Consider the following 23,953-nt stretch of genomic DNA (forward strand, 5'->3'; position numbering starts at 1 on the left):
GGGAAAGGTGGAGGCAGGGAGCTGAAAATGGACTGAAATTAAGTTTATACCACACAGCAGAGTGAGAATCCCTGTAAGCAGTTAAGCCGTGTTATAGACGAATTAAGAAAACTAGATTTCCTGGAATATCTTTCTACTTCCACCCGCCGGGAATACTGCCTCGGCGAAGGCTGGGATGCCGCCACTTAGTGCAGACCTGTCATATGAGTTGATTATTGATTATATAGGTGATTACAGATTATTGATGGTATAAGTGCACTAATGATTGCCTCTGTGAAATCCCAGATGCGGAGAGGAGGCAGTAGCACAGAGGGTCTCCCTTCTCATTGTTGACGGAAATTCAGAAGGACCACTGGGGAGAGGAGGGTCCAGATGGAAGCCAGGTGCACCAGCACACCTGAACCCTCTCTCTGTAGGCCCAGGGATGCCCACACATCCCGAGATGCCACGGCCCTGCATTTTGATTTCAGAGCAAGCAAAGAGAACTCCACTATCTTCCGCCAAATGATGGACAGGCTGCCTTTGAAAGTAATTCAGTCAGAAGAATTTTGCAACTTTCAAAGACTTGGCCAAATTTGTTGGCGTCACTTATATTCATTTTTTCCCCCTGGTATTTATTGAAGAAAATGTTCCAACTAAGCAACGTCAGACAGATTCTGGAATCCTCAAGAATGTGTAAATGTTGAACGTTTAGGAATCCGTCAGCGTGTGAATGTTCTGCCTCTACATGAATTTCTTGCCTAATGATTCAAAAGTAGAGTATATAAGAATAACATTTTAACACCTTCACCCGTGTGAGTTTCTAAGAGCATTGCTGTGAGTCACTCCAATATTTTACTTTAACTTAGGGGATCTTTGTAATTAGTCTGACACCAGGGAAAGAGACACCATTCATATGTGTTGAGGTTTTTTAATAAACCATGTTTTTAAACATGGGTGTATTGCATGTCTAGGGCAACTCCAAGCCTTAGTCCTAGTACATTTACTGCATCCTCCATTCTTTATTTTGTATCTTTTTTTTTTTTTTTTAGTTTCAGAATATTAGCATACAAATGTTTTGCTTATGTGAATTACTTTTGTAAGTTTGGGTCTAAGTTACAAGTGTTCCCATCCCCTGTAGATAGCATGCATTGTACCCATTAGGTGTGAATTTACCCATCCCCTCCTTCTCCCTCCCACCTGCTTGAGTTCCATTGAATTTTCTGCCCTATGTACTCATGAGTGTTGATCATTTAGTTCCAATTTAATAGTACACGGGGTGTTTGTTTTTCCATTCTTGGAATACTTCACTTTGGATGGAACTGGAGACCATCCTCCCGATCGTTACAAAAGGTATTAGTTCTCCATTTTCTGTGGCTGAGTAGAACTCCACGGTGTACATGCACATTTTATTAATTCACTCATGGATTGATGGGCACTTGGGGTGTTTCCACATCTTTGCAATTGTGGATTGTGCTGCTATAAATCAAGTGCACGTGTCTTTTTTATGGAATATCTTTTTTTCTTATCTTTGGGTAAATACCCAATTAGTGGGATTGCTGGATAAAATGTTAGTTCTACTTGTAGCTCTTTGAGGTATCTCCATATTTCTTTCCACAGAGGTTGAACTAGTTTGCAGTCCCACCAGCAGTGTAGGAGTGTTCCTATCTCTCCGCATCCACGCCAACATTTGTTTTGGGATATTTTGAATCTGTAATGGCCTTTGTTTATTTTTTATGGTGGAATAAAGCACCCATGACCCACTGGTCATGAAATCTGAAGGGCAAATCCCAACTGCTAAGCAGTTTTGAAGAAGACAGCAAACGGAGACAGAAGCCACAAAAGCCCTATTTTTAAGAGACTCGCCTAAGTTTGGAACCAGATATTTCCTTTGTCAGGGTGGAATAAACTTGTCACAGAGAGGCATAACATTTAATCAAAAGTTTAAAGTGATTATGGTTACTGTTTGAAGCCGGTGCTCGACTGCACCACTAAGAGCTCTGAAATAAGCACTTTCTGGTAGAATAAGTAATTTAGTGAATCATTTCCAAGGTGTCTGAGCTACCTGATATTTTCAGAATTCAGCACTTGAAGAAGGGCTTTCCATATGGGAAACAACTGAATAAAGGCCCACAGACATGCATCCTATGTGGTTAAACATCTGACTGGGAAAATAAACAACTCGGGTTTTCCTGCATCTGTTGCTCATATGGATTCAGAACTTTATAGAAGGGGGAGCTCCTGAAAGATGAACTGTTTCTTATTGTGGTGTGCAATCAAAGTGTGTCTCTAGTTTTGTTACATTTAAATCCTTGGAGATTTTTTTGCATTCAAGAAATGTGTTTTTCTACTTAGCTGAAGTGAATCTGCTAAGCCTGAAATCACAGCTCTGAGCAAGGCAACTTGGACCTCTGCCTCCAACAACCCACTAAAAGAAGAGGGGTCTGCAGATTTTAATCAAGGAAACAAATGGAAAAGACAGTTTCAGATGTCAGGAAACTAAAATGGCACATGGCAGCCACGAGGAAGGGCTACACCGGGCCATGTCCATGGTTGGGGGCTGCTCTGGGCGGGGGGGGGGGGGGGGGCCTGTTGTGTTGAGATTAGATGAGGTGGAAGAACTGGAACAGCCTCTCTCTCACCTGCAGGTACCAGACGGGCTCATCAGCACAGGTGTGGGATTCGTGTGCAAAAGCTCAGGTGAAACATGCTTGGTGATGATGAGGCCAAACTTGCCTATCAGATTATCTGACTGCCTGGCTAGTTATAGCGCAAAAATAATAAAATAAAATAAAATAACCATTGCATTGGGTTTATCTTTGATTTTTCTTCCCAAAACATACAAAGCTCTTCTGCACACATTATTTAAGGCACTCTTGAAATTTTTATTCAAAAAAAACCCTCACAAAAACATGAGATAAGAGGGACCTCTATTTATTGTTTATTCTTCTACAGATGGATTTGTATACGTGTGCAGTTGTGTATCCATGTTTACGAGCTGTTCTATGCAGAAGAACCATTTTAACTCTGGTAACTTTTGGGCTCTTTTGTAATACTTAAAACATAAACACATCAGACATCTGCACCAAAATATTTTCTTTATAGCCTTATTTTATGAGAGGTATCCTATTTTTAAATTTCTTTCCTTTTAAACTTTTTTTTGGTTATAAAACTAAGACACCAACACACACATCTGCCTAGTCCTACACGGGTCAGGATCACCGATGCCACTGCCTTCCACCTCCACATGTTGTCCCACTTGGAAGGTCTTCAGGGGTGATAACGGGCATGGAGCTGTCATCTGCTATGGTAATGATGCTGCCTTCTGGAACACTCCCTAAGGACCTGCCTGAGGCTGTGTTGCAGTGGACTTTTAGCAATTACAGTATAATTGTATACTGTAGTAATTCTATATAATATAATAACTATCAGGACCCAAGGATGGAGCAAAGAGACAATTAGGAGGCTGCTGTGGTGGTCCAGGCAGGTGACGTTGGCTGTTGGGTTCAAGGTGGTTGTACTCTCTACTCACTCTTCTCCCCTGTAGACCAACTCTTCACCCTTTTCCTCCGCATTCTCCGTCCTGAAATGCTAAATGTTTGTGGACTGCATCAACCAGTCCCCTTTGCTCTCTCTGGCTTCCCTTTGGCTGATGGAAGACAGTGGCGGGTGACCCAAAGCTAGGGGCAGGGCACGGGTTGGCAGAGACGGCGCTTCTGTGCTGAAGACGGCAGCTGGGCCGGGCGCTGGCCTGTCCACCTGCAGTGGCTGCCCGGCACCTGCTCCGCCCTGGCCCTGGCACGCCTGGGACAGAGCTGCTTGTACTCACAACTGTCGCCAGCTCAGGCTGCTGCTTTCTCTCTGCCTTGCATTCTCTGCATAGTCCCGTTTTAGACAACCACCCATCTGAGCAGACCGATGCTTTCTGCGTGGAGCCTTGGCAGAGTGGGGCTGGGATGCAGAGGCCGGTTCAGAGTCCACACCTGTGTCTGAGGCAGGGCGGGAGCCCATGCTGTGGACTGTGCAAGAGGCGTGTGAAAGCAGAGAAGGGGTCCCACAAGACCAAGGCTTTGCCATTGATGCTGCAGTGATGGAGGAGGCAGACAGCTGTGGGGCAGGGGTTTTAGGGGGACTGATACAATGATACTTAGGTGGCCAATAAAGAGTTACGGGTCGAGTGTTGGGTGCTTATTGGATCTCCAAGGCAGGTGTTGGTATGGAAGTGGGGTACGTGGAGTTCAAGGAGGAGGTCCCATCTACAGATGCAGTTTGAAGCCGAGACTGCAGATGAGGTTACCGGGGGAGTGTGCGCAGGTACGAGAGGCACTGTGGGGACCGAGCTCGTGCACCTGCAGACATTGGGAGGCGGAGACGGTGAGGAGGGTGGCAGAGAAGATGGTGCAGGGAGGGGACTGCAAATGGCAGAGGGAACCAGAGCTGAATGCTGTCTGACACCCATTCCTCTCCCTCCAGCTCTGTCTGAATTCAACTTTTAGATGGGGGATCCCCAAGAAAGACACTTCGGAATGCAGTTAGATATTTGGGATGGGCAAGAGATTATTTTGTATGATACATTATTCTAATTAAAAACAATAAATGATCATTAGAGATAATTAGAACATTTAGAGGGGGAAGAAGATCTCAGGAAGAAAATGAACACCTGAATCCCATGAGGGAGATACAATTATTATATTTGGTGGACTTTCCCCAGCCTTCGTTTCTGTGGATTTCCTGTATTTCATTGGTTCTGAGGCTTTTCCGTATGGTACCTCTGAAGTCAGAATGTGTCTTACAGTCCACAGTCTCTCAACATTTCTTTTGTCCTGAAATTCTGATTTAGTTCACGTGGCTAGGCATGGTCATAAATGTTCGTATTTTCATCACTTCTATACGTAAATGCTTTCAAAATAAATTTTCAATAAGAATAAATAAAAAATTCCAAGTGATAAAAGGTTTTGTCAGTTCAGCCTCTCAGTGGTACATAACATAATGGTTCATATTAAAATTAATGGTATCTTAGATTCTATGAAATACGATATGATGCATTTTTGTGTTATAAGCTAAACATCCTTATTTTTTTTTTTTCAATCAGTAATAAATTATGTGATATCTGCTTCAGGCCACCAGGCCAAACTTCCTACTGAGAACAAGTAGAAAAGCTGAACAACACAATGAAAAATCTGCTTTATGGTATTAGAGAGCTTTGGAGAGAGACAGCATTTAAGAAGTGGAGATGTCGGGAGGAAGGAGCCTGCTGGGCAGACTGAGGGTTGTGAGATGTTTTTCTCTGGGGACGTTTGTTTACACTGGCTTGGTGCAAGGCAGAGAAATTCTGAAGCTGGGAGAAAGCAGTGGTTTAAGAGGAAGCTGAACAACGTTTCTCATAGTCTCACAAGACAAAATTGGAGCTCACTTTCTGCCAAGAGACAGAGTTCCTTGGCTGTTCTAATAAGCAGTTACATGTACTTTCTATCAGATTTATAGTTGGTAGCTGATTTTTCAACTTTGTAGCTAACACAGCATTAACTATTCTTATAGACGTTTCTGAACATTTCTGTATTTTTTTCAGAATTGATTCCTAGATATGAATGGGGCAGAGAGATGGGAAATTTCAAGCCTCTTTTAGACATTGTCAAATGATCTCCCTCCTAGAAATATGCTCCCGACTACAGAGCTCTGTGCTTGGCGAGTGTTGCTGTTACTCATTTAAAAAACTCTTGGTCCATTTTGGAAGGAAAAAATACATATATCACTGTGAGCTTGGTGCGACCTTGCCTCTATTTTTGAGAGTCCGGTAGTGACAACTCCTGGTCTCCACGTCTCATTGGAAGTGGGACTTCCACACTCACTCTCTCCGGAAAGTTATGTCACAGTCGTTCCCTGTCTTAATCTGCATGGTCAGAACATTTGCCGTGTCCTTTCCATGTATTATCCATGACGCCTCACCTACGCATGTACCGTCTCCTAAACCATAACACTGAGGCACCGGCTCTCAAACCGGAGTGATCCTGTTCCCCAGGTGGGGTTGCAGGATGTAGCGAACACAACTGCGTGATGTCGAGTAAAATGTCACCTTCAGGTAAAAACGGTTGTCCTGTGCCGTGTGGGGGACATACTTACACGGCAGACTATTCTCTTATTGTGACATTCACATCCGAATGAGTGCCCTGTGTTTATCCGGCACCTCCACCGGGGAGGGGCACTGGGCGTGGTCTGGAGGCATCTGTGGGGTGACCCTGGGCTGGGCGTCTACCGGCTTCCAGTGTGCAGAGGTCAGGGATGCTGGTGTGTATCCGACAACGCACGGCGCAGCCCCGTGCAGCCGGCCACCCCCTTCCGTCCTGCTGAGGTTGAAAGTCCCTGACCAGAGGTATCTCAATTTCCACTCGAATTTCCAGGGTTTTGTATTTAGCATGTTTCCCCCGAAAATAAGACACAGGGTCTTATATTTATTTTTCCTCAAGAAGACACCCTAGGGCGTATTTTCAGGGGGTGTGTTTTTTTTTTTTAAGTACGGCACAGCCATCTACATTTATTCAAATAGAGTGAAGTCATCATCTTCTGGAACATCATCGTAACTCTCCAAACCCCAAATTCCATCCTGAATTTCTTGCGACTCTATTTCCTTTAGAACCGTCGGCCCTGATCTCTCCTGTTGAGCCACAGAGCTCTCACCGGGTGGATGAGAAGGGCTGTGCGTGTTCTTTCCTGCTCTGCGACGACACGCACGGATTGTGCAGATGCGCTGCATGGCCCGCCCATCACTAGGACTTATTTTTGGGGTAGGGCTTCTATTGTGCAAATGCTTAGAAATCCTGCTGGGGCTTATTTTATTGGTAGGACTTATTTTTGGGGAAACACAGTAGCTAGTAAGACGTAAAGATTCATGGGCTAAATAGGATTCGTGTATATGGGAACATACACCTCCCTCATGCCCTCTCCCTGTCTTGATTGAGCACTTCATTGATTGGCTACATTGCTTCCCGTCCTCAAACCCTGTCTCCTTTTTCTCCACGCTCCTTACCCCGCTGTCTGCGGTTATATTCCACACGTTTCCTTGTGTCTCAGTCTGGCCCCCTCCCTAGAATATTACCAGCCTTATGGAGTCACAGACGAGGCTTGCCTTGTGGAATCCCATCCCCCCAGCACCTAGGACAGCGTCTGGCCCGGATATTTGCATCATGAATGGCACCATGAATGGGTGAAGACAGAAATGTATCTTTTAAGATAATCTCACAGTCTCCAAGCCTCGTAACAGATGATCCCCCATGCTCGAGCGCTGCTCACACTTGCGTCTTCATGAGGGTGCTGTGTTCGACTCTGGCTCTGTCTATCATCCTTGTGCACCTTTTAATACTTGGAATTTTAAGACATTTTGTTACATTAATTTGGGGGCTGTATATTTTTACATAAAACATTTGACTATATACTTGAATCGCATCTTTCATTGAAAATTAAGACCTTTAACCCAGTTAATTATTTTTCCCCTTGAATTTAACTTTGTTGTCATATATTAAAGTTGGGACACCAGTTTTCCTTTTCTATGGGATATTTATGCCCATTTTTTTTTAATTCTTAAAATTTCTCTATTTTAGGAGGTCTCTTGGAGATAATTTACAGTTTTAACTAGTTTTTTTCTTTTAACTTTTGAGCCAGACTGAGAGTCTTTGTCTTTTACGAGGAGAGTTTAACCCACTTATATATAGTATCATAACTTATAAATTTGTTTTCTTATTATCATATTTTGTTTTCTGTTTTTCTTATTTGCATATTCAATGTGTTACTCAGTAAACTGTTTCTCTTTTCTCTCCTGACTTCTCTCTAATCTATTAGTATAAAATCCTAATTTTAAGCTTACAAAAAAAGTATAGTTGAGCATATCTTTGGTTATCCTAGATAAAAATAAAGGCACATATGACATCTATAAAGATACAAACTTAGTACACTTTTACTCTTTTTCCCTATTTCTATTGGCATTTTAAACTAAATTTATAAATTTTAAATTCTCTGGGAGGCCGAGGTGGGTGGAGTGCTCGAGGTCAGGAGTTCGAAACCAACCTGAGCAAGAGCGAGACCCCGTCTCTACTAAAAATAGAAAGTAATTAATTGGCCAACTAATATATATAGAAAAAATCAGCCGAGCATGGTGGCGCATGCCTGTAGTCCCAGCTACTTGGGAGGCTGAGGCAGCAGGATGGCTTGAGCCCAGGAGTTTGAGGTTGCTGTGAGCTAGGCTGACGCCACGGCACTCACTCTAGCCTGGGCAACAAAGCGAGACTCTGTCTCAAAAAAAAAAATTTTTTTTTTTAAATCACTATAGTGTTTGGATTATAATGTTTGGATTTTGTTAGGTTTTGTCTGCATTTAAAACTCTTTATTTGAATTCCATGCTTAAATGTTTTCAGAGCTCAGCTGGTCCTCTTTTAACATGACCTTCCTATTCTTGAATATTGCACTGTGATTCGCCTTGTGGTAAACCTGAATATGCCTGAAAAAATACGTGATTTTTCAAGAAGAGCAGATAGGGTGTATACATTTGTATCTTTCTGTTGCCCACACAATTACCAGGAAAAAATCCAGGGCAGATAAATGTTCAGTTAGAACATCTTTCCTCATGCCTGTAAATTATTTCTTTGTTTTTTTTTTTTTAACATCCAATTTTGCACAGTGGACAGGACCGAAGCCAGCCTGATTTCTTTCATTTTTTTCTTTAGTTTTTAAATAAAATTTATGGAATTATTTTTTACCCTTGACATTAATATGTCTCTAGTAAATATCTAAAGGTGATGTTTTCTCTGGAATCCAGTGAACTATATGTGATATATTTTAAAATATGTGTAGCATTGCATAATATCTAATGTATATACGCACACCTACTTAGTGATGTTTTCTTTTCCTTTTTGCCTTTTAAGATGTTTCTGTTGCACTTGCTTGGCATCCTCATTAAGAGCCCTGTCATCCTGTATTGAACGTCTTACGTGCCTCTCACATGGTCACAGCCTCTTACTGATCATTTTCATTTCTTTGCATTTTCCGTTTAGCTGCAGAGAAAGCTTCGAAAGTTCCCCTTCTTGTACGATAAATTGAATGTTCTGCATTTTCAGATCTGTGTTATTACGTCTGTGAACCCATCTTAAATTCCTCAGTCATTTCATTATAAAACAACAAAGGGTCTGCTTTTCTTTTTTTTTTTTTATTTCGGCATATTATGGGGGTACAGATTTTAAGGTTTCAATAAATGCCCTTCCCCCCTCCCCCCACAAGTCTGAGTCTCCAGCATGACCATCCCTCAGATGGTGCGCATATCACTCGTTATGTATGCACCTTTTCTTGATGCCTGTGCGCTCAAACGTTCTTCTGCATGAAATGTCTTTTCATGTTCTGTGGCAGACACTCTTCCAAGGTGTGTTGTTCCTCTACCTCTTGAATGTCTTCCTGAATATTTTTCTTCTGCGGCTTTTATTGATAGGTCCTATTCTCCTTCTGTTTTTTTTTTTAATTAATTTATTTAAATATCCTTAAATGATAGGTGGTCTTTCTTGCATTGGAATTGCACATGACCCTGGGACCACTAATGCACCAGGTGTGCGAGGATGCACCTGCCGGGTGTTGGGTGGGGGTGAGGTACGGGGGCTGCTGACATTTGCATCAGGGGAGACCCAGTGTGCCAGGTGCCTCCTGTGAGGTTGGTGAAGCTGCTACCTGGGCACTGGTTTCCTGCAAGTGATTGTAGGTTGGACCCGGGCTCATTCCAGGGATGGCCCCGGTGTGGCTGTGTCAGACCTTGTGTGCTCCCTTTCCTCCCCACAATCCCTGCCCCTGTCAGGGAGGAAAAGCACCAGCAGGAAGCTTCTGTCAGGGCTTCTGTGTGCTGCGGCCAAGCTCGCTCCTGCAAAGCTTGTTGGCCGCCAGCACTGGGAATACCCCCAGGTGAGGGAGCGTCCCTGCGGGCCATGGCTTTTGCTCTTGCAAATATCAGTGTGGTTCCCCCAGGGGGACAACTATTTTCTTTCTGTGACACCGTGCTGAGAGGTGCCAGACATGCAAATAAAAATACGAGATGCCCAGTTACATTTGAGTTTCAGAAAGAAGACGACACACATTTTTAACATCTATTTTTTTTGTTTATTATAAACGTGCCCCATGGAATACGTCTGTTTGCCCCCATAATATGCTGAAATTAAAACAAAACCCAAATTACAAAAAATAAGTGGGTTCTTGTGTTGTGTCTGGTGGCCCGACCCAGGCCATGTTTTGTGCATGGGGTGTCTGAGTCCCCTGTGACTTTCCAGGAATTCTCGAGGTCCGGAGCACGCAGGTTGTATGTAGTTTATAGCAGGGAGGCAGATTTTTCACTTATTACCATATATACTCTTACTTATTGCTCTTGAGGTCCACTTGGGGGAAAAAAAGTAGAGTCCTGTGCTCAAATTGCCATCACCCTCATGTTTTTTAATTATTTAGGGAAAAATCATCTTTTCAAAAATGCTAACATTACTATACAATCTCTCTAAGATGACTGAGTTGCTTAAAGATGTGAACATGTCAGTTTCCTTGAAACAAGTGTTTACAGCTGTGGCTCCCAAATGTGAATTTTTTTTTTTTTCTTCTTGAAGGATTATTAAGTGAGATTTACTGTGCATGGCTTCCTTGTTGTTTGGCACTTGGCTCATTTTTATGTGGAATAGAAATGGTGTCCTCTGGTTACGAGAGCCGCCCCTGTGGGGATTGCAGGATAATGAGTTTTACTTCGTTCATTCTGTGCATTGTGGAATATAATTGGCATTATTATTATTATTTTTAGTTTATTAGAAAGGAAGAAACTGTAGCTTTAGGTGAACGTGGAGCATTTTTGAGCAATAAACATGCGGGTCAGCTACCAGGCAAAAAGACTATTAGGCCGTTTGTGGAATACAGCGAGGGAGTCACTTACCCTTCCAGTGATGTGCACCCTGACCCCTGATGTCCTTATGGCTTCCCTGAGTAAAGTCAGGGGACCCCACACCGCTGCCCTTGGAATGTGTAATTAGTTGCACAATTAAGTTTCATGTCCGCCAGTGGTTAGGGGGTCAGATGTCCAACAGAGAGGTTCACGGAGCCCTGGTGTGTAGCATTAATGTTTAACCACCTGCAATTTGGTTATCTGGCTTTGGCAGTTTCTAGAATGAACGGCAAGCTTGTGCCAAGGTAGCTGTTCCGAGGACCGCCAAGGTGTGTTTTTAACAATGGGGGGCGCTGTGTGATTCCGTGTAGTTCTTTTGGGAATCTCGCTGTGCAGAGAGGCTCCTGTCTGCGCCTGTCCCGTGTTGGTGAGGTGATGTGGAGCTCTTAATGGGATGACAGGATTGAGGTTCTGATGGCCATGAGGACAGAAGACAGCAAATGAAACCCTAATGTAAAAACTAAAAACTAATCTCCTCTTTGTAACATAGAAAAAGCACAATCCATTCATTGATTCATTCAATCACTTGTTTATCAGATATTTGAGTCCCTGCTATCTGCCAGGGACACTACTGGAGACTTGTGAACAACACAGTGGAGAAAAAGCCCAGCAGGTCCCCTCTGCTCACTGGCGTGTGACCCGCTGGTGCCTACAGGGACCTTGAGCACAGCGTGGAGCACTGTGGCAGAGAGGTGCGGGTGCTAAGGAGAAACACAGGTGGGGAACGTGACCCACAGTCATGCAGTCGAGGAAAGTGTTCCAGAAAAATGACTTTCATGGTGCAGCTGGTGGTGGGACAGGAACAGGGCCGGGCCAAATGGGGAGGGAAGGACACCCAGAGAAAGGGACAAAACACCTTAAAGCTTCAACCCAGAACATGGGGGAGGGGGGGAGAAAACCTCACTGCCTGTTCTTTTCCTTCGCTGTAAAACTCACCTTTGAAAATGCAAGTTCGTAGAAGATACACAGACCAGGCGCCATCTCCAGAAACGTAAAGCATAGTCTTTTTAAGGAAAAGGAGTCTCTTGTTAGGTCTTATAATATTTTGTTTTTTTTTTTTTTAAAAAAAATCCATCCTTTTACTGGGTTTGAACCGTATGAAATGGCCCTGGGGGTCGGTGCAGACCGCTCGCCTATCGTAAGCAGTTCCGAGTGGTTCGGCACCATCAGAGCCTCAGTGGTTAGACTGGAGCTTCTTCGGCTGGCCCGAGTTGGGTGATGCCATTGTTGCTTCCCCCGGGGCTGTGATGTCATGTAGACTCTAGTTGAATGTATGTGGTGGTGTCGGAGTGACGTTGGAAGCAGGTCGGCACCCTGCGGTGTCTCGGCGGGACCGACTGGGGCTTCTGCGGAGCCCACGGGAAGCAAGGGGGGGGGTCGGGGACTTGCTGGCTGCTCGCAAAGCCAGGGGCAGGACCCCGTCTCCGAGCTCCTTGCTGCTGCTCACAGACAGCTGCTGCTGCGAGGGGTCCGGACTCGGGTGGGCGCGTGATGCTTCAGAAAGCGCGTCCGCGGGGGCCTTTGAAACAGGTGCCACGATGGGTGCCAGAATAAGCAAAGATAATTACGCGGCTACTGGCGTGAGAAGGGCTTCAGTGCAGCCGGCGGAGCTTTGCCGAGAAAGCCAGCGTTCCCAGAACCGATGATTTCCATCTCTATGAAACTCCTTACATTGGTGCTTCGGGTTATGTAACCGCTCTGTCTGTGTGTTTCTTACAGCGACCTGTAAAAATAATGCTTTGGATGCTTTCCCCCTGAGGGAGGGGTGTGTTCAGGAAGGGAAAACCAAAAATGTGTTTTTGCTCCTCGGTGACAGGGCAGTTTCGGAAGATGCAGGGGGATGTGACGGAAGTGGGTGCTGCTGCCCTCGGTTCTTGGGTTCTAGGGTCCAGTTTGCACAAGTGACTTGGAGAGCCAGGTGCTTCATACCTGGCATTTTGCTTGGCCCTGGCATTTTGTGGTCGTGTCGTTGTCTGTTTCAGGAGGGCTCTTCCCAACATGCCCTTCCAAAGTCTTTTCCCTGCACCTCTCGGCGTAACCGCAGTTATAACTCGCAACGTCCACGTGAGTTTGTGAGTGCCCATCTGACTTTATCTTGGCCCTGAGTCCTTAACCGTTTCCCCTTGCACGCTGCGTGCTTAGGTGGTGGAGTCTGTGTGTATGTAGGGGTGGAGTGTGAAAAATCGGCACATGGGCTGCAATCAAACCCCGTGCTCAGGAAGTTGCGCCTGTTTGCAGACTGGCGTGGTCGAGTCAATGGGCAGGTACCTCTCTGGGTGATGGGTGATACCAGCACGTTCTCAGCACTTTCTAACACTTGCTAATCTCTGCTTTTAACAAAGCGAGAGCGAGTCTTAGCCAGAACCCCTCAAAGGCACCATTATCAGTAGAGATTTTATTTTATTTTATTTCATTTATTTATTTATATTTTTGAGACAGAGTCTCACTTTGTTGCCCAGGCTAGAGTGAGTGCCGTGGTGTCAGCCTAGCTCACAGCAACCTCCAACTCCTGGGCTCAAGTGATCCTCCTGCCTCAGCCTCCCTAGTAGCTGGGACTACAGGCATGCGCCACCATGCCCGGCTCATTTTTTCTATATATATTAGTTGGCCAATTAATTTCTCTCTATTTATGGTAGAGATGGGGTCTCGCCCTTGCTCAGACTGGTTTCAAACTCCTGATCTTGAGCAATCCGCCTGCCTCTGCCTCCCAGAGTGCTGGGATTACAGGCGTGAGCCACCACGCCCGGCCAGTAGTTGAGATTTTAAAACATTATATATTTTTTGCACGCACAACTTCTTTCTATTGCACACGATACTGGTTTTCTGCTGATGTCAGTGGCATCCCTTTCTCCTAGGACAAAGGTATGTATTGTCAAGTGGGTTGATCTGAATAAGAGATTTGGGGCAGAGAATTGCAGAGGTGGCACGAAGACGGGGTGATCTGTCACAAGGGGGGCAGGCAGGCGTCCGGGATGTTGGCGGCCGGCCCCAGAGGTACTAACGCCCGAACTGCGCTTCCTTCCCTCAGTGTCCGAGAGCCGCGGGATCCTCGACAGCATCCAGAGGTTCTCCCTGCTGCCCACCTACCTCCCGGTGACCTACCACATCAACAACGCGGACGTGTCCTTCTTCCTGAAGGAGGCCAACCAGGACATCATGAGGAACTCCAGCCTGCAGTCCCGCGTGGAGTCCTTCCTGATCTACAAATCCAAGCGGCTGCCCGTGCTGAACGCCAGCTACGGGCCTTTCTCCATCGAGCAGGTGGTGCCCCAGGACCTGATGCTGCCTTCCAACCCCTTCGGACTTACCAGCAAGTTCTCCCTCAACTGGAAACTGAAGGCCTACATCCTGCGGGACAAGATCTACCTGAGCCGGCCCAAGGTGCAGGCTCTGTTCTACATCGTGGGCAGAGACTGGGATGACCACAGCGCCGGGGAGAGGCTGCCCTGCCTGAGGGTCTTCGCCTTCCGGGAGACCAGAGAGGTGAGGGGCAGCTGCCGGCTGCAGGGGGAGCTGGGGCTGTGCGTGGCGGAGCTGGAGCTGCCGCCCGGCTGGTTCAGTCCCCCCACGGTGGTCGCCGGGAGGAAGAAGTTCGTGGACCAGCAGGAGGGCAGCCCCGTGGAGCTCTACTACAACGTGCAGCCGGGGGACCAGAGAGGGGACTGTGCCGGGGAAGACGTGAGGAGAGGCGGTGGCATCCGGGCAGGCCACAACGACATCGACGAGGCCGGGCCCCCTCTGCACAGGATCGGGAGTGTCTTTCTGTACCAGACCCTCGGCCAGCCTCCCCTGCACGAGCTGCGTCTGGACAGCAACGTGGCCATCCATTACGCGCCAAAGGCCGTGAGGCGCGGGGACGTGCTGACTTTTCCCGTTTCCGTCTCCAAAAACTCCACGGAAGACCGCTTCACCTTGAGGTAGGTCGGCCGGGAAGGTCTGTCTGCACCAGCCCCAAGGGCAGGGGTGCTTTCGAGCAGCCCACGGTCTGGTGGAAAGAGCTGTGTGCTCTTTGCCAGGTAGAGCTGGCCTGCAAATCTTTCACCGGACTATTCCTTCGCTCCATAAAATGCAGGGAGACCAGCTTGATCTTTTTGGGCTGGCAAATCGGTTGTGAAAATGCTCTCATCAGTAGATTTTCCCAGGCCGTGGCAGAGCTGCTGGGGGGCTGGGGAGGTTTGCTGACGTTACCCCTTCTGCCTTGGCTCAGGGGGCGGGGTAGGACCGGCAAGTTTTCAGAGTGCTAAAGTTTTACCCACCAGGACTTTGTTTCCGAATTGGAGGGCTCCGTGCCTCACAGCTGAAATGCAACCGCAAAACGGGTTCGCAACAGTTGTCAGAGAGGATGGATAGAGAGCGTGGTTCTGCCAGCTCCAAAGCGATTCCAAGTATGCGCGTTCTAAGTATAATATGGTAGCGAGCTCTCGGAGTTATCGTTTTGTTTCTCCCTGGAAATAGAACTTGGTGCTCAAGAAAATAAATGAGCATAACGTGTGAAGCATATACAGTAGAATTTGTTGGATTTCTTATATAAGAACATAGCAAAGACAAGACATTTAAAATAACTACTGCATGCTTTAGAATAAATATGGGCCCGCTTTCTTTTTGGAATGCAGTGCGGGAGAGAGGAGCTACTTGCCTTGGCTTGATCGTGTTCTCATTATGGAGTTTTAGTACTGTTTTGTTTTAAACACAGGCAAGTTTGCTCATAACAGCTAGTTAGTCTGAGTGTTACCGAGTGACTAACTACGTCCTAACATTGCTACGGAACGCAACAACTTGACCTGAAGGTGCAACATAATAGAACTTGTGTTGTATAACTTCTGAAAATAGGAGTGCAACTGTATCTAAGATGTATTTTATATCTGAGTTTTTGAAGTTTGTCCGATAGTGAGCAGTTCTCTCGTAGCCCTTAATGTGGGATTCCTAGCTGCTGTTTCTTCTTGTGTGCGTTTTTCTTGCCTTTTTGTTACTTTTGAAGGATGGGTGAGTTTAAGAAAACGTTGTTTTGATTCTACTTTGCACATGTTCGTTGTGATGATTATGCCCCAGTGTGAGAAATGCCTTTTCCATTTTAACTAAAGGAGTGGAGACTAATGGACAACGTTAATCTAATGCTGGAGCTTGCCTAAGCTGTGGAGGGTAAAAGCCTTTGGCTTGGACGGACATGCTTACGGGGATTAGCCCCAGGGATTTAGGGCGAGTAAACACATCTGTGGGGCTGTCCCTTCTGCTCCTCTCTGGAAATCAGATCTAAATGCAGCTGGTCACAGGTCTTCTGTGTGGGCTGCTAGCTTTGTGTGTGGCTTTTCCAGGTCCAATGGTCTTGTAGAACGTTCTTTGGGGAGATGGCTGCTTAGGTAGAGAAATATTTTGGTCATAGAAACTAAAGGTTTGGAGTGAGGGGAGCTTTGTTCTTAGACCGTCTCCCACTGTCAGCCCTTCTTTGTGTTTGCCAATTACTGATGGTTGATTTCCCGGACCTGGGGTTTAAAACCAAAATCCTCTAGAGCTTTGCCTGTCAGGAGATGAGATCCACATTCTAATTTTTTTTTTTTTTTTTTTGGAAGCAGTTGTGTGTGTAGTATTGAATTTCACAAAGAGCTTTGTTATCCTGTGATTATGACTATTTATTGTGCACTAAACCTGTCCATCCGGGTCTCAAGGGTGGTTTTTATCTTTAGCAATCTGTAACAAGACCAAGAGAAATTCACTTTGCTGGGCTACACAGCATAAGGCTCCAAACCTTTGCAAATTCAGAAGCAAATGCATTTGAAGGAGCTACATTTGGTGGCTCCACTCATCAAAGATTGGAAAATATATTTGTAGATTTGTTCAGAGTCCATCAGTTAAAATTTGTTTAAAAGACAGTTTTCCAGATGACAGTGAAATAAATATTTCACGACTGTGTTTCACTTGGTAAAATGCTATACTGTTTCTTTAAGGGCTTGCATTAATAATGTGCTTGCTGCATGCTCAAAATGCTCTAATTACGAATGAGTCTCCTCCATTTATGAAAAAAAACTGGAGGTAAACTAGAACCTGGCAATATTACTGGCCTTTTGTTTGAATTCCCATAATTAGAAAATAATAAAACTGTTATATCTTTTTAAATGTAGCCAATTTGACACTAATTTAATTCAGCTTCCAAATATTTAGAATTAGTGTGTGTCTGTTCTATTCGGCCATCTGCTATAAATAACCCAGAAGGATCCAGACAAATATCCTTGGGTGCTCCTGTCTGGATTGAGACTTGTGTTTCTGGACTCTGTGTTGAAGGTGCTATAGCACGGTCCAGAGGGGGGCTCATCTTTCATAGGTCTGGTGCCAGGAGGAAACCATCGCTACCTCGGGGGCTAACCCCAGCCCACCGGAATTTGCAACTCCTGGACTGAGGCAGCAGCTGTGGTTTGAATTCTTTGTTGATGGTGGCCAACCACCACTGTACACCTCCCCGGTTATCTGTGCCTGCAATACAGGGTGGTGTCGTGCTAAGGCACAGGAGGGGGTTTGCACATGCATGCATGTGCATGTGTGTGTGTGTGTGTGTGTGTGTGTGTGTGTGTGTGTGTGTGTGTTGAGAACAAGAAAACCCAGGTGGGGCTGTTGGTCATCTTACAAATTCCATTCTACCCTGCTGCCGGTGTCTCCCAAAGCCGACATCTGCAAAGAAAAGCAAAACGTTTCCCCTCCCTTAGACATCTAAGGATTCCTTTTCATTTCAGAAAGAGTTGCCTTCAAGTGAACGACGGAAGCTCCCCACAGCATTTGAACCCTTCCTCCCGTGTGCTTCTCTCACACATTCTTCTGTCCCTTGTCCCTCCCTGAGAGGGGGGGGGGTCCACAGGTGTTACTGGATCGAGGTTCTGGAGGATGATAAGAACTTGGCTCTTGCGTTCACATCCTCACCTGCTACTCCGCAGGGTCTCTTCCCCTCCACCGGGAGTCAAGTTCAAAGGAGTTCTGGTCCTCAGATGAGAACGAGAGGCTCCCGCCAAATGTTTACGCTACACGGCATCAGTTAGGTTCCCTCTCAGCCTGCAGAAATCAGGTGGAAGGCGTAGAACGGTGGAACAAAACTTAGAAGAAGTGAGGGCTTTTCTTAAAGCCAGGGATGTTCTCAAATGTGTTGAATGAATGAACAATCTGTTGGTTATTAACACATACACATACTTTGATCAGCATTTGCAGTTTCAAATGCTCAAGAATGTAAGTGCCGTGAGCCTTGCTCTAGGATCAGGTTTAAGACCGGCCCGGGGGAGACAGTATCACCGAGGAGACACTCCCGCTAAGATCAAATTTACTAGGGAGAGACTGAGAAAGTAAAATAAGAATGTTTGATGGGTGGCAAGGGTGAGTCTGGGATGGGTAACATGTTAAGGATATCTGTTGGTGATTTGGGAAGCCGGCTTTGCTGAAGGTTTTAAGCTCGTTAGGAAATAATGTGGTGGTTTGAGACTGACCCTGAGCTTAATTCACTTGAATTGGAGTAACCTTTGAACCTACCTTGGCCCTGAATATAGGATCTCTTTTCTTTCTAGTTCAGGTTAAAATGTGCCCTGGGGTGTCCAACAGTATTCTGTGTTGCAGCCCATAAATCCCATTCTGGCTAATTTAAGAAAATAATGAATAAAAGTATTATTGGATGGGTATTGTGGGTCAGAGACAGGGAGGCGGGCTGGGCAGTGCAGGGTCTGGCGGAGGCTGGACAGTGGGTGTGGACACCCTTGACAGCCCCCTCCCACCCACCCACCAAGCAAATTCCTTAGACAATTTTCCCCTTTTCTTGTTACACTCATACAAGACATGACAATCCCCAAGACGCTGCCACTGGCTCACATATTTACTGGCTGGCTGAGGGACCCGAATGGCTTCCACGAAGAGGGACGAGTTCCTATAAGGACACAGCTCATGGGACGGGGCAGCTCCCTCCCTCGGAGAACTGGGCTCTGTTACAAAGAGGGCGGATGCTGGTCTCTCCAAATCCCACCTTTGTCACCTCGTGGGGACTGGTGGAGTTACTTGGAGAAAGGAGTTGAGGGGTGGACAGGCTGTCTATTTCAGAGTAGACTCAGACTTACAGAAAAATCATAACGTCAGTGCAGAGTGTTCCCATGTGCCCCACTGCCAGTTGTCCCCTTTCATGGATATCTTACATCAGCGTGGTGCATTTGTCATTGTCACCCGATGCCGAGCCGCTATGAGCTGATGGCCACGCTCTGTTCGATTTCCCCTGGCTTTTTCCCTAACCGCCCTCGTTGCTGTTCTGGGACCCTGCTTAGGATGTGGCATCACGTTTAGCTGTCATGTTCCCTAAAGTCTTCCTTTTGTTGCCATTTATTAGACTTCCTCTTTTTTTTTTTTTTTTGTGACCTTATCAGTCTTGAGATCCGACGGTCAGCTGTCTCTCAGAGGTTCCTTCAGCTAGGACTTGTCTGTGCTCACAATTAGACCGGGGGAGGGGGGTAATGGGTTCTGGGGAGGAAAACCGCAGAGGTGTGAAGTGCCATTTTCGTGACACAGTGAGGCTACATGTGTAGCCCACGTGGCATCCCTGTGGATGTTGTCCTTGCGCTCCTGGCTGAGGTCACGTTTGTCAGGCTGGTTCGCTGTCAAGTTAATTTCCCCTGTCCTCGCCCCACCTACCCCCCCATTCTTTGGAATGGGAGGGGAAGGATACTCCGTCTCTTTGAGGAGGGGGAGATACATCTCCTTCAGTTCTCGTTATTCTGCAGGTGACATTGGTTTGTTTTTTCCCTCATTTATTTAATGCATTTATTTCAGTGAGGGCACCTGGATATTTATTTTATACTTTGGGTTATAATCCGGTATTTTATTTATTGTGTTTCTCAGACTTTCTCACTTTTGGCTGTGGAGAGCTCTTTCACTTGGCTCTAGTGCGATTTAGAACAGAAGCGGTGAGAAGTTCTCTTGCCTTGTTCCTGATCTTTGGGGAGAAAGCATCTAGTTCCTCACCGTTAAGTGTGATGTTACCTCTATAGGCTTTTGTTTATACTCCTTATCAAGTTGAGGAAATTATTCATCCTGTGAGTTTGATTAGGGGTTTTATTTATATTTTAAATCAAAGCTTGCTGTTAGATTTTGTCAAGTTTTTTTTTTTTCTTCTGTGCCAGTTGATATGCTCATACAATTTTTCTCTTTTACCCTGTTAATGTGGTGAAGTACTGGATACATTTTTGGTGTGTTTATTTAGAGACAGGGTCTCCCTCTGTCCAGGCTGGAGTGCAGTGGCATGATTATAACTCAACAAAGCTTCGAACTCCTAGGCACAAGTGATCCTCCTGCCTCATCATCTTAGGTAGCTGGGACTACGGGTGTTCTCCACCATGCCTGACTAATTTTTCAAATTTTTTGTGGAGAGAGGAGAGTCTCTCTATATTGCCCAGGCTGGTCTCCAACTCCTCACTTCATGGGATGCACCTGCCTCAGCCTCGCAAAGCGCCAGGATTACAGGTGTGGGCCACCACACCTGACCACTTAATAAATCTTTGAACGTTAAATTGGTCTGTATACCTGGGATAAGCTCCACGTGTGTGTGGTGTGTAATCCTTTTTATATACTTTTGGGTTCGGTTTGCTAGTACTTTGTTCAGGAGTTTCATGCTTATGTTAATGAGAAATATTAGTCTGTACTTTTGCTTTTTCCTGTAATGTCTTTATATGATTTTGGAATTATGGTTAGAAATTTTTCCTTATATTTTTTGGAAGAAAGTGTGTATAAATGCTATTTCTTCCTTAAATGTTTGGAAGTTTCTACCAGTGAATCAGTCTGGGTCGGGTGATTCAACTTTTGGGAGGCTATGATTCAATTTACCTAATAGGTTACTTATTCAGGTTACTTGCTGTGTGAGTTTTGTTAGGCTTTGTATTTCAAACAGTTGGTGCATTTCATCTAAGTTACAAAATTCGTGGCCATAGACTTGTCCATCATATTGATATCTTAACTCTGTTTGGGTTTTTATTTTGTAATCACAAATTGACAGATAATGCATATTTATGGGGTACAAAGTGATGTCATGATTTATGAAGACAATGTGGAATTACTAAATGAAGCTAACATATCTGTCACTTCAAATACTTATTTTTTTATGGTGAGAACATTTGAAATGTATTCTCTTAGGAATTTTAAATGTATGATACGTTATTTACTCTGTTCACCAGGCTGTGCAATATATCTCAGTGTGGAAAAAAAAAACTTTTTAATTTCCATGGGATCGGTAGTGATGACTCCTCTTTCATTTTTGTTATTTGTAATTTTTCTTTTCTTTCCTTGTTGATCTAGCTAGCATTTTACCAATTTCATTGACCTTTTCAAAGAATCAGCATTTGGTTTTGCTGAATTTTGTTTCCAATTTCATTGATTTCTTCTTTTATTTGCATTTCCTTTCTTCTGCTTAAGGTGTAGGTATAATTTGCTCTTTCTAGTTTTCTAAGGCTAATTGTAGATTAGGATATTGATTTTTAGATTTTTTTCTAATATATGCTTTTAATGCTATAAATATTTCTCTAAGCATTGCTTTACTTGAATCCCAGACATCTTGAATAAGTTCTATTTTCATTTTAATTTAAAATACTTTAAAATTTCTCTTCTTTGATTCATGTGTTATTTAGACGTGTATTGTGTTATTTTCATTCATGCTTTAGATTTATCATCTGTCTAGCATTGATTTCTAGGTCTGATTACTATTGTGCCCTGAGAAAAATATACTTTGTGTGGTTTATACTTTTTTAAAATTTAAGGCTGTATGGCCTAGAATATAATTGTTTTTGGTGGCCATCTAGTGTGACCTTGAAGAAAATGTATTCCAGTTCTGTTGAGTGGACTATTCCGTAACTGCCAATTAGATCAAGTTGATAGATGGTGCTGGTCAGGTCATCTGTATCCTCACCGATTTTCTGCCTGCTGGATCTATCAATTACTCACAGAAGTGAAGTTTTCAGCTATAATAGAGGATTTGTTTATATATATATATATCAGTTGTTATTTCATAGAGTTTGCGTGTGTTGGGTGCATGAACATTTAGAATTGTTATAGCTTCTTGGACAATTAACCCATCTGTCATTATATAAGGCCTCTTTTCACTCCTGATACTTTTCCTTGTTCTAAAAGCTGCTTAATGCAAATACTGAAGCTCTCTTTTGATTATTGTTGGCGTGTTTTATCTTTTCCCATCTCCTTTTAATCTGTAAGAGTCTTTATAGCTGAAGTGGGCTTTTGGTAAACATTATATAGTTAAATCTTATTTTTTTATCCACTTTGACGGTCCCTCTCTTTTAATTGGTGTACTTAGTCCGTTTGCATTTAAATAATTCTTACATAGTTGGATTAATATCGACCATGTTTTTTTTTTCAGTATAATTGGTTTCCTGTGTAATTCTGAGTGTGTTTTCTTTGATTTAAAACACTCCTCTGAGAAGGAGCTTCACCAGACTACTAAGAGAGGTCAATGTCACATAAAAAGCTAAGCTAAGAATCTTTTATTTCCATAGATTTAGGGGTACAGGTGGTTTCTATTAACTGCATTTGTTCTTTCCCATCACCCCCCCCACCACCACTTTTTCCTACCCTTTTTGGTTCTAATATTTTATATGATTCCATTTTATATTCTCAGTGGATCAGTGATATTAAAATATCGTTTCTCTAAAAATTTTTAATATACACTTTTAACTAATTCAGGTCCATTTTTTTTTTATTTCAGCATCATATGTGGGTACAAATTTTAAGGTTTCAGATAATGCCCTTCCCTCCCTCCCCCCACAAGTCTGAGCTTCAAGCATGACCATCCCCCAGACGGTGCACATCTCACTCATGTATGAATGTATATACCCGCCCCCCTCCCCCCTCCCACCCACCCAATACCCAATTAATGTAGTTCCTATGTGTCCACTTAGCCAGGTCCAATTTTATGTAACACTGCAAAGCACTGGGAGGAGTATCATTTGGGTGAACCTAACTCACATTTCCACTCCCTGATTGTGCCAGAGAAAGGAAAGGAAAACACCCGCCTCCTTCAGGGTAAACCAGTGTGGGACGTGGACCCTGCGTTCGGCATCCACCAAGACCAGCCCCAGTGGGGAGGGCAATGGATACCTCTCCCTGGAGAATTCAGCATGCCTTCAGGAAGGGGGAATAGACGCTGAGTCCCCAAAACATGGCAAACATCTACTACAGCCTCCTTGAGGGATTGTTATCTCCATAGTGGGGAGAAGGAAATGGACACAAATCTGCTCTCCAAAAAGCAGACCTGGAATTCGAACCTATGCACGTTTCACTCCACACTCCTCCTCCCCGCACTTGGTGCTGTGTTGCCTGAGAGTCTCCAGGGCCCCACTTTTCTCGTGCTGCGTGAGCTTCTGCAGCAGGCTCAGAAGAAGATGGGCCCTCCAGTGAAGTGGGTACCACCAGGGAGCCCCTGGGACTCTGGGCAGGGACGCAGACAGGATTCGGGTTGCTCCCTGCGAGGAATTTGAGATAAACACGTTTGAAAAAGGAGGAAGTTGCTCCTAGTGGCTCAAAGCATAGAACCTCCGAGGAAACTTAGAGGAGGCTGGCGCAGTGAGATTCCCATACCCAGATGACTGAAAAACAGCCAGGAGGAGAAAACAAACAAGCATATTTCTATATGTGCATCTCATCCACCGTCCTGTCATTCTCCCGGGAGTAGGGATGGGCTGTTAATGGGAACTTCTGGGAAGCAGAGTCCTAAAGGGGTTATCCGACATGGGTGGATGTGAGCATGGTGGCCTTCCTCTCTCTGTCATGGCTACAAGAGGCTCCTCAGGATGTGGCCTGGGCAGGATGTGAGGCTAAAACACCCAAGTAGTATCTGCCACTGTTATCTTTGATCCAGCTGCTTCCATAAAAAGGATTTTTTTTTTAGCATGTCAGCCTTTTTTGTTTCAATGTCACGGTTACTGTTATTTTAGGGATGTGCACACAGACTAGGTTGTTTCGCAACTAGAGTTGTTTGTGATCATCTTTGGCTATGCCACTTCCAATCGCTGACTTCACGCT

The 23,953-nt window shown here is 44.8% G+C and overlaps 1 protein-coding gene across 1 annotated transcript in view; it reads left to right on the forward strand.

The window, feature by feature from the left end:
- Positions 1-23,953, forward strand: part of TMEM132D (transmembrane protein 132D) — a 528,577-nt gene that overhangs the window by 138,234 nt on the left and 366,390 nt on the right. The window contains exon 5 of the mRNA XM_075996848.1: positions 13,950-14,838. Coding sequence (XP_075852963.1) covers positions 13,950-14,838 — 889 coding nt within the window. The remainder of the gene's footprint in view (positions 1-13,949; positions 14,839-23,953) is intronic.

This window comes from Microcebus murinus, chromosome 22, assembly GCF_040939455.1.
Source record: "Microcebus murinus isolate Inina chromosome 22, M.murinus_Inina_mat1.0, whole genome shotgun sequence".
In the NCBI taxonomy this organism is placed as follows: Eukaryota; Metazoa; Chordata; class Mammalia; order Primates; family Cheirogaleidae; genus Microcebus; species Microcebus murinus.